Source organism: Cryptomeria japonica, chromosome 2 (genome assembly GCF_030272615.1).
Source record: "Cryptomeria japonica chromosome 2, Sugi_1.0, whole genome shotgun sequence".
Taxonomy (NCBI): domain Eukaryota; kingdom Viridiplantae; phylum Streptophyta; class Pinopsida; order Cupressales; family Cupressaceae; genus Cryptomeria; species Cryptomeria japonica.
This window is the reverse complement of record NC_081406.1, coordinates 449,084,118-449,100,035: the sequence shown is the minus strand read 5'-3', so window position 1 is coordinate 449,100,035 and position 15,918 is coordinate 449,084,118. Positions and strand designations below refer to the sequence as shown.

General features: G+C 37.0%; 1 protein-coding gene across 1 annotated transcript in view; it reads right to left on the bottom strand.

Annotated features, from left to right (window-relative positions):
- Positions 1 to 15,584, bottom strand: part of LOC131031595 (light-inducible protein CPRF2) — a 38,287-nt gene extending 22,703 nt beyond the window's left edge. The window contains exons 1-3 of the mRNA XM_057962747.2: positions 14,987 to 15,584; positions 12,894 to 13,014; positions 11,629 to 11,845 (exon numbers count right to left, since the gene is read on the bottom strand). Of these exons, the coding sequence (XP_057818730.1) occupies positions 11,629 to 11,845; positions 12,894 to 13,014; positions 14,987 to 15,331 (683 nt within the window). The 5' untranslated portion in view covers positions 15,332 to 15,584. The remainder of the gene's footprint in view (positions 1 to 11,628; positions 11,846 to 12,893; positions 13,015 to 14,986) is intronic.
- Positions 15,585 to 15,918: the final 334 nt, after the last annotated feature.

The following is a 15,918-nucleotide window of genomic DNA, read 5'->3' as shown; positions in this document are numbered from 1 at the left end:
CGTGTTTTTTTTTCTCTTGGGAGCTTGACTCTTTTCATCTACATGAATCCTAACATCACTGGTAGTCCTTTGATCATCCTCGGAAGTGGATTCTTCCGGCTTCATCTTTTCATAAGTGAAGGAAACACCCATATCAACTAACTTATTCATCCGAATATCCACCCATGCACGAGAGAAACTCAAGACCTCTCTCATCAATATCTTCAAATCTATCTCTTTTGATTCTAACCAATTAGGTAATAAGATCGCCTTCTTCATTTCATTTTCATACTGTGGATGCGTATGATTCTTGTCACTTAACACCTGATCAGGAATGAGGAAAAGTCCACACTTCCTCACGAAATCCACTGACATCCTGGACCACATTCGTCTCTTCACTGCCTGCTTGTCCATCAGGTTGGCCCAATAATCTTCTATGTCTACCTTGTGGATGAACTTCTCTCCCCTGATCCTTCCAACTTTCTTATCTGGATCAAATCTTTCTCTTTTCTTGAAGGTTGCAAATCGATAGAATGCAAGCTCCTCACTCTCAGTGCTAGCGGCTAAGGCACACTGGCAAACCTCCAATGTCTTCCCAACTGAAATAGGGAATGTCATGCATGTCTTGTGCTTCTCTTTCTTAATGGAATCGAACTCTAGAAGCTGTCTCACCACTTCCAACAAAATCATTATGTCGGAAGGATACCAAAGAAGTCTGTAGGGTTCGGATTGAAACCCATGAATCCTAAGGTATGTGAAAGTGGGAAACTATATATACCACGATCCATATTTCTCTATCAGCTTTGTTGCCTCCTTGGACAACCTCCTGTGGATTTCGCCTTGAAGCATCCACGTGATGTACATTGTGAATACATCATTCAATCTCTTATAATCTTCAATTCTATATGTTTAGCTAGGGATAGCACTCATAACTCCTTAATTGTCCTTGTCCATTCCCAACTGCACCTTTGCATATCAAACCTTTGTATGTAACAAACCGTGCAAGCAGGTACACCAAATAGGAAGTCATGGCGAATGACTTGGACCACTCTACATTCCTCGACTGAAAGTCCAGATTGTCACTTAAGACTCTAGACCAATTTATCAACGTCCCTCTAAGACAATCCTGGATGAAATAGAACATCCATCCATCATATATTGCACCCTGCGACATCCCCATCACTCGGTTAAGCAGGAATACTAAGTCACTATATTCCTCTTTTAAGTTTGTGCACATGAGTGTCTTGGGAGCCTTGGAATGATGAGGCCTAGGCTCGATCATCCACTCCTTATTCACCATGGTCTTACATGCCTCCATCTTCTTCGTGTATCGATCTTCATATTCATCTTTAGTTACATCCTTCATGTCTGCTCCACGTGGAATTCCAAACACTTCAGCAATCACATCCTCGGCAAGGTAGGCAATGGCAACGCCCTTGGGAGTCTTGATCATTCGCGAGCGAGGATCATGTACACACTCCAAGATAAGCTCACTGCACTATATGGACTGTGGAAATCCAGCGACTTGAAAAATACCACTCTTCATAATGTTTACATACACTGGGGAAGGAATCTGGCTTCCAACTCCGAACATCCGCTATCGCATCAGGTTCAGGTTCAGGAAATGCATGTTCGTATCCATTATCTCCTTCCATCTGGATGACATCTTGGATCTTGGATAGAATCCAGTCTCCAGTATCTTTTGTTGTTTTCTCCTTTCCTTAAGTCCGAACTTCAACATCGCACCTGTACAACGCTTGAAGTTAGAACTTAGGAAAAAAAATACAATATTCTCAATAAAATTCCTGACTTCTTAATTACTTAGACTAATTAGGGTATGGAAATCAGGAAAATAATCCACACTCAAGGTAGATTTCAACAACTTAAATACGACATGTGACAGGGTTAGGGTATGAAACCAACACCTCCTTATACTCAGAAATTTTGTGCAAACTAAAGTGCAAAGGAGTATACCAGATCAAGAGTGACTAAGGAAAGGCGTGAAAGATTGTGTTTTCACACAAAAAAAAAGTCTGAGGACACCTTCTGCAATCAACAATGGAGGTCAACAAAGTCTGAAAATAACGTGCAACTATACAAATTAACCTTTCAAAACAAGTTGCAATCACCCAAACGTGCATAAATTTGATGGAAAACAACTTAGACAATGAAAGAAAATCCAATCCGAGAAAAATGGTATGGCTGGTAAGAGTTAAATTTTCTGAGGACAAGCAGCCACGGCGAAGTTGCAGACCTATAACAGCCCTCAAATGGTCAAGTGATTGACTGAAAATGACTTGAAAATTCTCCCAAAGGTAAATCGTTAAGTTTAGAGTTGGCTAGCAATGAAAGTTTAAGTCTGAAAATAGATGGACAGCCAACAATGGAGGTCATCCCTGCTGCAACAATGGCACCAAAATTCAGATCTGAGGTAATGGCAGCAAGTAGGGAGCAATGGGAGTATCAAGCATGCATGGAATCGACGAAAATATGCCCCAAAACACTTGTCAAATAAATATCGAATTTTCCCAACTATGGTGCCACCTTCAAATCTGAAAAATGTCTTCAATGTATATGCAAATCTGTCAACAATGGTCTGAGAACAGCAAGTGATCAAGGCAATATTGAGGAAAAACATCAAAGTTTGGAGTTGAAGCATCAAAACAACAAATCGCCCTTGCATCAAAATCGTGAATTTCTCCAAAAATGGCGGACTTTGATCAAAATCATGGCATGAGGGGTCTCCAAATCAGTCTGATAACAGCAGGTTGAATTGCGGATTTGTGGAAAAATTGCCAACTTGGAGGAAAGAATCCTCTAAAATAATCAAAGTCACCAACCTAGGAAAAATCACTATCTCCCCAAAAATCGAAAATCTGAAAACAATGGAGTCAAGGAACTTCAATGGCAGCAATGGAGGAAAAGATAAGTCTACAATCAACCTCTTCACCAAAACACTTCATCAAAAATCGCCAATAAGAGAGAAAATCGCCCTTGCATGGAGACATCTGGCAAACTTAATAATAAAATAATGTTGGACTTCTCTCTTTAAACTTGCTTTCACCATCAACTTTCACCACACAAGCAATGTGGGATAAAACACTTGTTCTTATACTTGCTTGGTGAAACCGATTTGCTTCTAGAAGGTTGAAAATATTAACTTATTGCAAATCATTTAATTTTTTTTTAAATTTATTTAAATAATCGCTGTGTTTATTAAAAAACAATTAAAACAAGGCTCACTTTATTAAAATATTGCAGTTTAAATCAAAATCTGAGCCATTTAGGAAAATCGATCCAAGTAGGGATTTAAAAATCCCATCAAAATCATTTAAAACGTCAAAATATTCCCTATAAGGGAAAATCGATCAAAGTATGGACAAAATTTCCCAAACAAAATTCATCAAAATGCACACAAAATGGGGTTAGGGGAAAATCGACCTAGGTATGGATGAAAATCCGGACTTAAAATTCACTTCATTCACTCAAACTACCCTTTGGTGGAAAATCGACCTCAATCTGGATGAAAATCCGAACTCAAAATCATTAAAAATGCTCTCACTGGAAAATCTTCTTGAGCCTAGACTGAGAGTCTGCACAAAAATCATCAAAACTTGTCACAAAAGACTTGGTGGAGAATCGACCCAGGTGTGGAATCAAGACAAATGTCATCCTCAATCCTATCCATACTCCTTGGTGGAAAAATGTGGGTAGTCAGGATAAATCCTGACACTTAGTCAAAATTTAATGTTTCCGAGGGAAAAACGACCCCAGTATGGATTCACAGTGGTAGAAAAATGAGGCAAGTATGGATTTCAAGGGAAATCCATGTCCAGTTTGGATTTTGAGTGGGGAAAACCATGGGTAGTCAGGAATATGAGGGGAAAAGCACTTCTAATATGGAATTTTGGCATTTCAACCCTTAGAATATGGATTTTCATCCGGAAAATGATGATTTTTCCACTCAAAATCACTAGGAAACTTCGAAACTCAATAAAACTCAACTGGACTTAAGCAAATTCATCAAAAATTGGAGCGTAACATAAGGAAACCTATCGGGATAAAGTGTGAAATCAACTTGAATAACTCCCTAGGAGCGAGAAAACAACTCCAAAAGGTCTAAAAACACCTTAGCACTTAAAATCACCGACGAGGACATTTAAAAACACGTTAACGCTTCAAAGGGTCAACACTTAAACCAAACTAGGATCATTAAAAATCTCAATTTTCATGTGCTTGATTCTATAACTTCAAAAACCCTAAATGACACTAGGCATGATCAAAACTCCAAGACACGGGCACGGGAAACACAAAATTGCCCACTAAGCTGCCAAAACCCTAACCTAAACAATGCGGAAAGCAAAAAAAGAGGGGGTCCCCGTTAGCAATGGGGTGATGTGTGAAAAGTTCACAACAAGTCCCCACATCTCCCTTTCCCCCACTCCTAGAAAAACTGGGATAGTGTCAAGATAATCTAATTCTCAAGTCTGCTCTTGGGCACCTTCCTTGAGTCTAAGCTCAACACATTGCATGGACAAAGGGGCCTTCCATTACTTTCCTCCCTTCACTCCTAATATAGACAAAGGAGACTTCATCCAACTTTGCCCTCATTTTTTTCGCTTCTTCAGCTATCTCCTTCAAATGTCAAGAAGAAATATTACTTGCATCCATAACATTTACTGTTATCGGGGAGTCACCTTTGATTGCCACTTCCTCCATCCCCTACTCACAGCCAATAGCTAAATTACCGAATCAAAGTTGGGGATGGGCATGTGTACATGGCAACAATACATCCGTACCGCAAAAAAAGGGGGGGTTAGGTAAGTTCATATAAAAAAATTCATATATATACACATTAAATTACTGGTCTTGATATTGTTCTAGGTTGAGTTTGTGAGTTCGGTAAAAGAAAAAAAGAAACTGGATTCATTTTGATTTTGTTCATATAAAAACATATAAAATTACATCTATAAAGTTTTTTCTAATAAATATAATAAAAGAGAAAATGTATTTAATATCCATGAATATAAATATGAATAAAAAATGCAATTGCATATGCATATATATATAAGAAATATAAAAATAAATTAACAAAAAACGTATAGATATTATATATTAATATTAATGTGAATACAATTATACCTTATATTAATATTCATAAAAAAAATATTGCTATTGATTTATTTAAAAATAAATTACATAAATTAATCATTATATATTTTAAATGAAATATTTAAACTATTAAATGCTAACAATGAAAAATAAATTAACATTTTTATGAATTTTCAATTATTTGACCTCAATCACTTCTCATTGGGTATATAGAATGAGTATCAAATTCCAAATCAAGGCTTACATTATCACACGTAACACCCCTCCAAGAACAGTACTCGTTAGAGTAGGCGTCACTCTAGTCATACAAAATGTTGGCCTTGTCTCTAAAGGTAAATATTAGCTTCAATCTCTCTATCCCTGAAGATGGATCCAATCAAGAGATCAATAAGACACCAAATTTCCTATGCATTTGGTTCTAGAAGCATCTAACAAAGCGGAACAGCAAAACTATAAAATCAAAAAGATACTTGACTCTTCTTCTCTGTTCTTCTAGGGCCCATTATTCTTAAGCAAAGTGGTATTTGAATTCTAGGTAGTCATCACAAGGCTAGGTGTAATGTCCCCTTTTGGGATATACTTCAATCTTTTACCCTAAAATCACAAGTTCAATTAAAATAAGAGATATAGTTCATTAGGATACAAACTTACCAATAAACTTTGGTTTAAAACCCTCCAATAATGTTAGTCAACATTTGAAATGTAATGCATAAAGACAAATTACTTCCATAAGGGTTAGGAAAACAATAACATATATAATCAATCACATCAACAATCAAATAGATATTTAAGTTAAATAACCTCACTATAGTTGCATTTCCATGAATCAACCATAGTAGGGAATTGAGAGAAACCACGATTGAGCACCCAGAACTGTTCGCCACAACTAAGCCTGAGGGCGCAAAGCATCCAACCAAGACAACTTGAACTATAGGCCCACAAGTGGCAAGAATTCTCATCCATCCCACATGGGATGGTCTACTTAGAAGGGGAACCTACATCTGCTCTCCCAATCGTGGCTCCATAGTAGGGTGCCCGGAACGTTCAACACAACTAAGCCCAAGGGCACGGAGCATCCAACCAAGACAACTCAACCCCTTGGCCCACAAGTGGCAGGAACATCCAACCAAGACAATTTTATCCAACTTGGGGTGGTGTACTTAGAAGGGGAACCCGTATCTGCCCTCCCTATTGAGGTTCCTCCTTGATCCTTACATGATTGCTTGTAGGGGAGTAAATCAATAATATAAGAGTCCAAGCAGCACTTCCCATTACTGATCATATCTATGATACATAAGGGATTATTTGTACTTAGCGTGTTATTTATATTTCTCAAGGTCTGATCTTGTTTGATAAGTGCAGGGTATATATATATATATGTATCTAGAAATTTCTTATCTAATTCGACCAGCTATTTCTGCTTTTAATTGATCTGATATGATTCAATTCCTTCTGCCCCTCTTCCAAATGAAGGGATCTTCCTTTTATATACTTCATAATGGAAAGGATCATATCCTTTTGTCTTGAAAGGATACACACATTTTCAAGTGCTGCCCCTTTGAAGAGTCACAGCTCTCCCTCTTAAACGTTGGCTTTGGAATTTAATTATAATTTTAATTAAATATCTTTTATTCTAGGAAACACTACCTATATATTCATTATTCCATTCTTTAATCAACTTCTTCAAGAATCGCTGCAAGAATAATATACTCCTTAAATGGATCGCTGTCTAATTAAACTCTTTAAATGTATCGATGTCCTTCAGGTTTTAAACTGCTGTGATTTGTTTTGTGATAAGGCTGTGACTTCCTTAAGACTGGTAGGCGCATGACACTTAATACGTTTCCTTTGTTCTTTTGTCTTCTAACATATTTTGTCTTCTTGTGTATCTTGTATGCTAGTGTCTTTTGTCTCCTAGTGTGGCTGAGCGGTTCGTCATATTTGGCAAAAAAAAATTAATCTTTTTTTGTTTCCTTTAGGATTCTACGGATAATGTATTTGGGGTGTTGGCTAAGGGATGCTGATTAATTTCTTTCAATTTCAGGGACAATACACTACAGATGAACAGTTTTTACATATCTTGAGAAACCTTATGAAAGAGTATTATTGCAGATTAATCAGCATTAACAATGGTAGGAAATGGTGAAGCTCAGCCCTGGCAATTAATTACGTGTCTGAAATTCCTAATTTCTTGTAATCTATCATGAATGTACCAAACCACTAAGAAATGAAGTTATATTTAATGTGACCATTTAGTTGTGAACATAGTTTTAAAACTCATGGACTCACCACGGACTCGCCACGGACTCGCGAGTCCATGGGAGCCACGAGTCGACTCGCGAGTCCTGGCGAGTCCATCTGAAAGACTCGCGAGTCTTTTGCAAGGACTCGCGCGAGTCTTTTGCATGGACTCGCGAGTCTTTCAGATGGACTCGCGCGACCCAGAAAAAAAGTCATGCAAGCTTTAAAATTGAGTTTAACATGTGAAAAAATTTGGTCTCTCTGTCAAGATTCATGTATGGAATATAACATTTAAGTATAAGAAAGAATCTTTCTTCTTTCTTATACTTTAAGTTATATTCCATATATACTGTCAGGATGTTTGAGAGTGGTTTTGGACCTCCACGAGTTATAATGCAAAATCTAGTTTTTGGAGGATTCTTCAATTTTCCAGACTTAGTCAAATTTCAGGATCCTTCGGCGATGCCCCTTGACCCAACTTGGGGGCGCTGCCCCCAAACCCCCGTCGAAAAATATAGGGGGAAATTGCGCTGATGGAAGTAGGGAAAATTTAACCTCTGAGTCTGATTAGGCTCCATATAAAAGCATAATTAGCATTGAAGAAATCTTGGTATTATACATTTTAGAGTTGAAAGTTTGAAACTATGAGTATGTGACATGTGTAATGTTTCAATTATGGCTCTTATGTTCTCTAAATGCATTAATTTCTTTATGTTTTTTTGTAAAACTACGGTTTTTTTTTTTTGCCGAGTCCTTGTCGAGTCTTTCACGAGTCTTTCACGAGTCCGAGTCCGAGTCCAAATTTTTGGTTTGCCGAGTCTGTGGCGAGTCCGAGTTTTTCAACTATGGTTGTGAAGGATATTGATAGCAAGTTTTAAGTAGTTGTTACTGGAGCATTAGACGAGTCTTCCAAAGTTGTGTTCACTGCAATTAAAGATGTTCCAAAGAATCAAGAGCACCTTGCATTAGTGACTGGAACAGATGATGAGATTAGCCTGGCATTTGCAATTAAGGCACCCAAACTTCTAGAGAGTACAATTGATTTGACCTTTGAAGTTGGGGAATGGCCTTCTTACTCTCCTACAAAGAGTTTCTGTGAAAGAAACATTCTCAGCAAGCATCACCAGGAAAAATTTGAGGCAAGGTACGACACGCAAAGACACATTGAGAACCTTACACATTTAAATTTGTGTACCAATGAATCATCAACTTATTGCAGATGCCAGGTGCATTCTAACTGCTTTAATTAGTGATGATTTTGCTAAAAGAATATGGGTGTATTTTCTACAGAGAAACCCTCTACATTGGGGAAATTAATTGAATTGGAGGAATGGTTGAAAACCAATCTGGGCACCCAGTAAAATGTTTGATATTTAATTGAGGAGAACACATCACTTGGGCCATGAAGGCATATTGTTCCAAGTGCAATATCATTATGACAACACTTAATGTCCTATTCTCTGCAAAAAACGTAGCCAAAAGAAAAACAGCACATTGGCATAACTTTCATTACGTATGGTCCAAGCCAAAGGTTTGAAGAATATATTTTGGGCTGCGCACACCATTACATTTTGAATGGGAAATCTGCCAAACTTATCTGAGATGTCACTCCATTTGAAAAATGGAGTGGAATGAAACAAGTAGTCACACACTTCAAAGTCTTTGTGACTGTTGCATTGGCTTCTTTTCTGAATGAGATGAGAAATAAACTTGATCCAAAGAGTCATAAGCATATAATGGTGAGATATTATGACAATTCAAATGCCAAGAATTTACAGATCCTATAAAAAATGAGCTTGATATTCAGGGAGATGTGATATTCGATTAAATGATATTACATGAAGGCACAGAGATGCACTTGCTCTCAAAATGATACTTCAATCCTGCAGATTTTGTATGGTTTCAAGCATATGGATCAATGACCAAGCTCCATTTGTGATCACCATGGAGATGACTGTCTCAGTGAATGAAAGAGGTATGAAGATCCTTCATTGGTGAATCATTCAAAAGATACTTAGAATCTACAAGAGATGAACTTGACAAGAAATATTCTCCAAGATTATTTAGAAAGCCAAACTGATAATGGGACAAAAATCATAGCAAGAGGAACCAACGCAAAAAGAAACAGGTTATACACTTAATGCTATTAAATTTCCACAATCCATGTCAACATTATTTGTAATTTTGTAGTTTCTGGATTTGATTGTATGTAAGATTTTTAATCAACGTTTCAAATCACACTCCATGATCCATCATAAAGATGAAAGAGAGTTCAAGGAGATGTAAGATGATAGGACAATGGATAGATTTGATCTTCCATCTTACATACAAGAATTAAGGAAAGACAATCAAGAAAAGCCTATGGAGGAAGAGTACACATCATTGATTTATCATTGGAAGTTTATAAACTATCCAGCTTAGAATTCACAAGATGTAAAATTTGACAAAAGATATTCTCCAAAATCATTTTTGACTTTAGGTGGAGACTAGCCTCCCTTGGTAGGCTCTCAAAACACTTTAGGAAGCTAAAACTGTTAGTGGGACAAAAATAATAGCAGAAGGAATCAAAGCAAAAGGAAACAGACCAATTATACACTCTTTGCTAGGACAATGGATAAATGTGATCCTCTGTCTTACATAGAAGACTACGGGAAAGACAATCAAGAAAAGGCTATAGAAGAAGAGTACAATTATTGATATATCAAATGACTCGGAAGCTTGTAAACTATCCAACTGGATAGAACAATGTCAAGTGAAACAAGTAATAATGTGGCGAGATACAAAGCACACTTGCTAGTTCAAGCATTCACATGTAAGGATAGAATCAATCAATACTGAGCTTATTCTGGCAGCAAAGTTCAGATGGGAGGTACATCAAACAGATATCAAATATGCCTCCATAATTGACTTGGAGCAATTTTGTGACTGCCTATTTCTGTTTATGGTCAATGATATATGGAGGAAAATTTGGAGGTTAAATATGGAGGGAAGATATTAAAAAGGTTTGAAGACATAGCATTCAAAGATGTAACAAACTTGTGGTTAGTGGTTGCATATCTTTTCCACACCCCCAGCTGCACCCCCCGACCTGTTGTCAATGGCTAAGTTACCCATCCTAAACGATAGCAGCTTCTAGTTTCTAGGAGAAGATTCTAAAAATTCTTGTAAGCTGTGAATGAATTATCCATGCGACAACTTTTACCAAATAAGAAATGCAATAACCCCCAGCAAGGGACCATGTTAGTAAAAGAGATAGAAAGCAGTATCAAGGAATCAAAATCTGCTTTATAGTGACATCCCTTATCATACACATATTTCTTTTTTTCAATCCTTCAAAAAACAGCTGATGTTGAGAACCTGTATGGCAGCAATAGTTAATTTCTGCTCTATTTTCTTCCATTGTATGTATGCATTCCTTTATCTTTTCTTCAAAAAATTAGCTGGACCTTTCCTCATTATCTGCAATTAGATAATTTGGTTTTACCAGGTAAGCTTAAGCTCATTTCTCTCTATTTCCATACAAAGCCTCCAGAACTCTAACAAATGCATTGAACTCATCTTGTAATTATCTAACCATTTTTTTTAATTCAATTGTAAAATGTTCAAATATTCCACAAGTCTATTCAATAATCATAATCATTTGGATATCAACAGAAAAAAACTTCAAATAACTTCCCTCTTCTCTGGCAGGCACAAAGGCTTTTTAAATAATAAACTTAACACTTCATGAAAAAGGATAAAACTAAAAAAGTGCTTTTCCTAAACTCAGAATGCAATCTACAGTCATAAGACACACACGGCTAGAAGGGAATGCAATGTGGAATTTTCCAAATATTCTTGAAAAATATTGCATGTTAGCATTCACAAATACTCAGTTAAAAAGTTAAAAGATATAGGCTGCCAAAACAGGTAGACATAATGTCATATATGTATGAAAGAAAGAAATTTCATACAACTGGCTTTTAATATCTAGAATGATTCCAAAGAACAAAAATGCAACAAATATTTTTCTAAAGATGATATTCCTCATAAAACAGGATAGAAATTCATACTACTGACCTCTAATATCAAGAACAATTCAAAAGAACAAAATTACAACAAATGATTTTTGAAAGATAATATTTAGTATTCCTCATAAAACAGGGATGGCATATTGATTATTGATATTACACATCCCACACACATAACATGGTAATTGAAACCGAAAAAGGCTAAAACCATCAACATACTCTCTTTACAGTAGAGGATAAATTAGGCGATCCATGGAGAGGAGTAACATCAAAATTTCTGCATTACCTTCGCATTCTTTTCAAGTCACTTGGATCCATGGTTGATTGATTAGCTTCTAATTCTGCTTCGAGATCATCATCATCTGTTTGCTCCCTCGACGATCCGCTGGTAGTTGCCTTGAATTGAGCACTTCCAATTTTTTGTGGCTTGGGAGGCAACGCCGGTATGCCAATTGGCTCAGCAACTGCTGAACCCACTGCCCCACAGTAAATAGGCTGCAATCCTGCATATTACCAAAAATGATGCATTTGATCTTAACAAATTTTGTGAACCAGAAGTAGGATCTGCTATTAGACACCATGAATCACAATTCACCAATGGCATAAATATATAAAGACAAATGCATATGAAATGGCATGTAAACAGGATATATTTCTTAGGTTTGCTTAACTAATACTTATAAATCTACAAAATCCTCTTAGCCTGGTACTTTTCTAGTGTAGCTGAAATTACTTTCAAATCCCATTGACCTACTTTGGTCATTGGTCAACAATACTATAATTTACTTCTTTCTGTCTTTCTTTATATATGGAATGTGGCATTATAAATCAGATCCTCACGATTTAGCAAGACTAGGATCCCTTGTTGGATATTTATGAATAAGGTTATGGCTGATTAAGAAATACAACATACCTTGAGGATTAGGGTTAACTATTTAATGGAAGAACCAACATTAAATCAAGATGCCCTGTTCTTCAGAGGTTCAAACCTATGTTACTCCAAGTTTCTGGGACAGAGACGGCAGGGGACGGGGATACGTGTTTCCGGGACGGTGTTTTATTTTGTCAATTTTGGGGACGGCTAGGGGACGACAAAGGGGACGGCTATATAAAAATAGGGAAAATTAAAATATATAGGAAAATTTAAAATATTCATATGAAAACATGGATAAAATATGCACATATACATTATAGAACCTTAACATATAAGAACCAGCAGAGTTCTTATGGCAAATTTGTGTTAAATTGAGAATCAAAGTCAAATTGCTTATAGAATTCATTGTCTATATGCAGAATTTATGGGGATGTCCCCTAGGAGTCCCCTGTCCCCAGGACGTCCCTGGGACAGGGACGTCTGAAAAAAATACTGGGGACGCATCCCCGGGTAATGTAGGTTCAAACAAATAATTCAAACGCCATGCCAAAGTCTTTCACAACAGATTCTTTTCTTTTCCTAATCCCTTTGCTGCATCTTAAGAATGGAATATTTTAAGTTTAAAGGACATCAAAATTAATCTGTTTAAAGATAATCATACCAAATTATAAGCACACCTGTTCCAGAGGTTTGTGATGCTGATGTTGTAGCCACTGCTTTTAGCTCCGTTCCAACATTTTGAGACTGCTGGGAAACTACAGTCAAGGGAGTCGGATCTTGGAAATTGGTTCCTGAAGCCTGTAGAAATAAGTAAGGCATAGAATGAGATAACAATTCAACACTTAAGACAACTAGCAGTCATTCTTTGTTTCATCCAGCAATTCGACGCATTCAAGTAAAATTTCCCTCCAGTACCTTAGAAACATTTCAAACAAATAAGACCTCTTAAGAATTAACTTCCCACGTTACAAATTATTTTCAATCCTTACCCAATTCTAATTCCTGCTTGGTGCTTTACCATATGACGTGGGGGCTAAGCCATTAATATGAATTATTTATTCAAAATTTCTAGGAAGGCAACACCTATTAAAGTTATTACTGCTTAATATGCTAGTTTTTGTCTATCTGTTTCCTGAAAGGAAGAAACTAAAGGTGCTAAGAAATGTAAACAAAAACCTAGAACTCAATTAGGTGCTCAATCAACCTTATTTTTGAATATATTCACAAAACATATTAAGTCCTACGGCTATCAAGTTCACGGATTACTGTCTACAACACTATCTCTAAACAGAAAAGGTGGAAATCAACTCTACGGTCTCAAAACAAATAGGATTTTCCAGCTTGTCTATATGGTGCTCAATAAAAATTAAAATTAATAATAGCAGTTCATTTAATGGATTCCATTTTTTTTAGGTAGGAGATAGAAAACCTTTCTATCATTCAATTGGTAGACCAAGCATACCCACTTTATTGCATAGACTTTTCCAATAAGACTGACATCTAGTTAAAAAAACAAACAGGTTACACAGGCTTCCAAAGAACATTCAGAGTACACTAGAACTCTGTGTTGCACAATCAAAAATCGTAGACTGTTATGTTGTTGTAGGAGAACCCTGCTGCATATAGTAAGTTATAGAAGTCCCGGATTGCAAAACAAGGCCCATTTTATTTTTAAATGGCCTAATTACAGTTACTCATTAAAGATACCGTTAAGATATGGCTTAGCAGTAGCGATTGTGTTACAGCTTCCTGGGCTATAACCTGTAAATAAATGTGTTTGTTTTACTTATAGTAGCAAGACTTTCCATGTCTATGATATGCATATCCAAATCCCAAAATTACTTGAGGACCAGCTTACTAGAACTTAGGCTGAACAAGCCAAGAGGGTGTCCAAACAAAAAGAAATTCCGCAACTCAATAAAAACTCCTCTTTTATTTTGCTTGTTTGTCTGGCAGAACAATGTATGAGCAGATAACTGGGTTGGAGCAATAAAAGCAGATTTTAAATATTATTGGCAAACTTGTACACGAATTTCGGATGTAAGCCAGGATTTACAGAATAATCAAGATACATTTCGATCTTTCCAACATGTGTGCAGATGAATTCGATTATGCTTTGATAACTTTGAAGCTAAATTCTGATGGGACGGTGAAAACAAGTTTCTTCTAAATATTTCTACATCTAATGAGTTTTCAGTTTTTTGAATCTGAACCGAATCCGAGCTGACTTTGAGTATCAGTGTTAGAGAGTCAGAGCCAAGACTCGATCAGGCTCATGATGGCTTTACTATGAAAAAATTAGCATAGGTTCCACATTGAGGATTATACTGATATCCCTTCAAATCATACTACATTTTCATATAAGTGGTGCTTTTGCAGTCTATCAAATAACGTGATAATTAACTGAAATTTAACTGCATAGTTTTAAGACAATCCAATTATGTGACATGAGAGATGGGCAACTCGTGAAATATGATTGATGAAGATAGACTTGGTCAGTTGAATCCTCATGAATCGAAGGCTCGTCAAATGCAAGCAGAACCACCGCAACGTCGTAAAGCTGTTCCATTTCTTTGTTAAAAAGGAAGATCTGCTGACTAATTGAAAGAAGAAAAAAGAAGATGGGCAAAGACGTTTTGTTGCAATAAAAATGTATAGAGGCATAATCCAGGGGCAAACACCCCTTACAGCAGACCCATAAATCAGAAATGGGCAAATTTGAGCGTGATCCGATGTTAAGAAAGAAAAATATATGGAAGAAATGGCTAACCCGAGTGAGAGCAACGGCCGCGCAGGCGAGATCAAGCTTCTGCTTCAAAATAGTTTCGTAATCCTGAGGATTATGGTCGGGTGCTTTTTCCGTCTCTACTGGAGGTGCGCCTCCCTCAGGAGGCTTCTTCTTGTCCTCCTCTGGATTAGCAGAAGGAGAAGGCGAGGGCGGGGCCTCCGCCAAAAAGCGCTGAAACGCCCATTCGGAAGCACTCCGGTTGAAGGGCCTCCGACGAGCACCCTCCTCCTCTTCCAGGCTAGGCATTGCAATTCTAGGGCTCTCCCCCTGTGTGTCCAATTTCCAGAAGGTGCCCAATATATCGTCCACAGAGTACACTCTCTCCATCAATCAATGTATCTTTTCATCCACTGCAGCCCAAGGTTTGATGAGTATGATTACCCAGAGATGCCTGGTTCAGATTTGTTTAAACTTGGATGGGTGGGTGTTTGAATGTGTGTTTGAAGCGGACACGCAATCTGCGTTGAGCTTATCCCATTAAACTGCCGTTTGACTTTAATTGCACGATTGTTAAGACATTGCCTCTTCCTCCTGCCTTCCCCTTCCTCCTCCAATTGCATTTCTTCTAGACCACAGTTTACATCTGGATAATTGGCAATAATAATAATAATAAATAAATGGTTTATTTGGAATGGGAATCCGTGGACTTTCGCCGGCGGAGCTGATCGTGTGTCTAGGTGGGTAGGTACCTATCACAAGCCAACCATTTTCGTTTCCTCCACGTGACGTTATTAAACAAATGTCACGTAATATTTCATGTCAATTAATATGTCGATTACTACCTAGCATATAGATCTTAGCAATAATGTATATATAATATGTCAAGGGATATCATTATGAGTCATCTTTTTTTTCATTATTTTCGGAGTTAGAATTAATATAGTTTTTAGGTTGGATTTATGCTTAGTATTAGT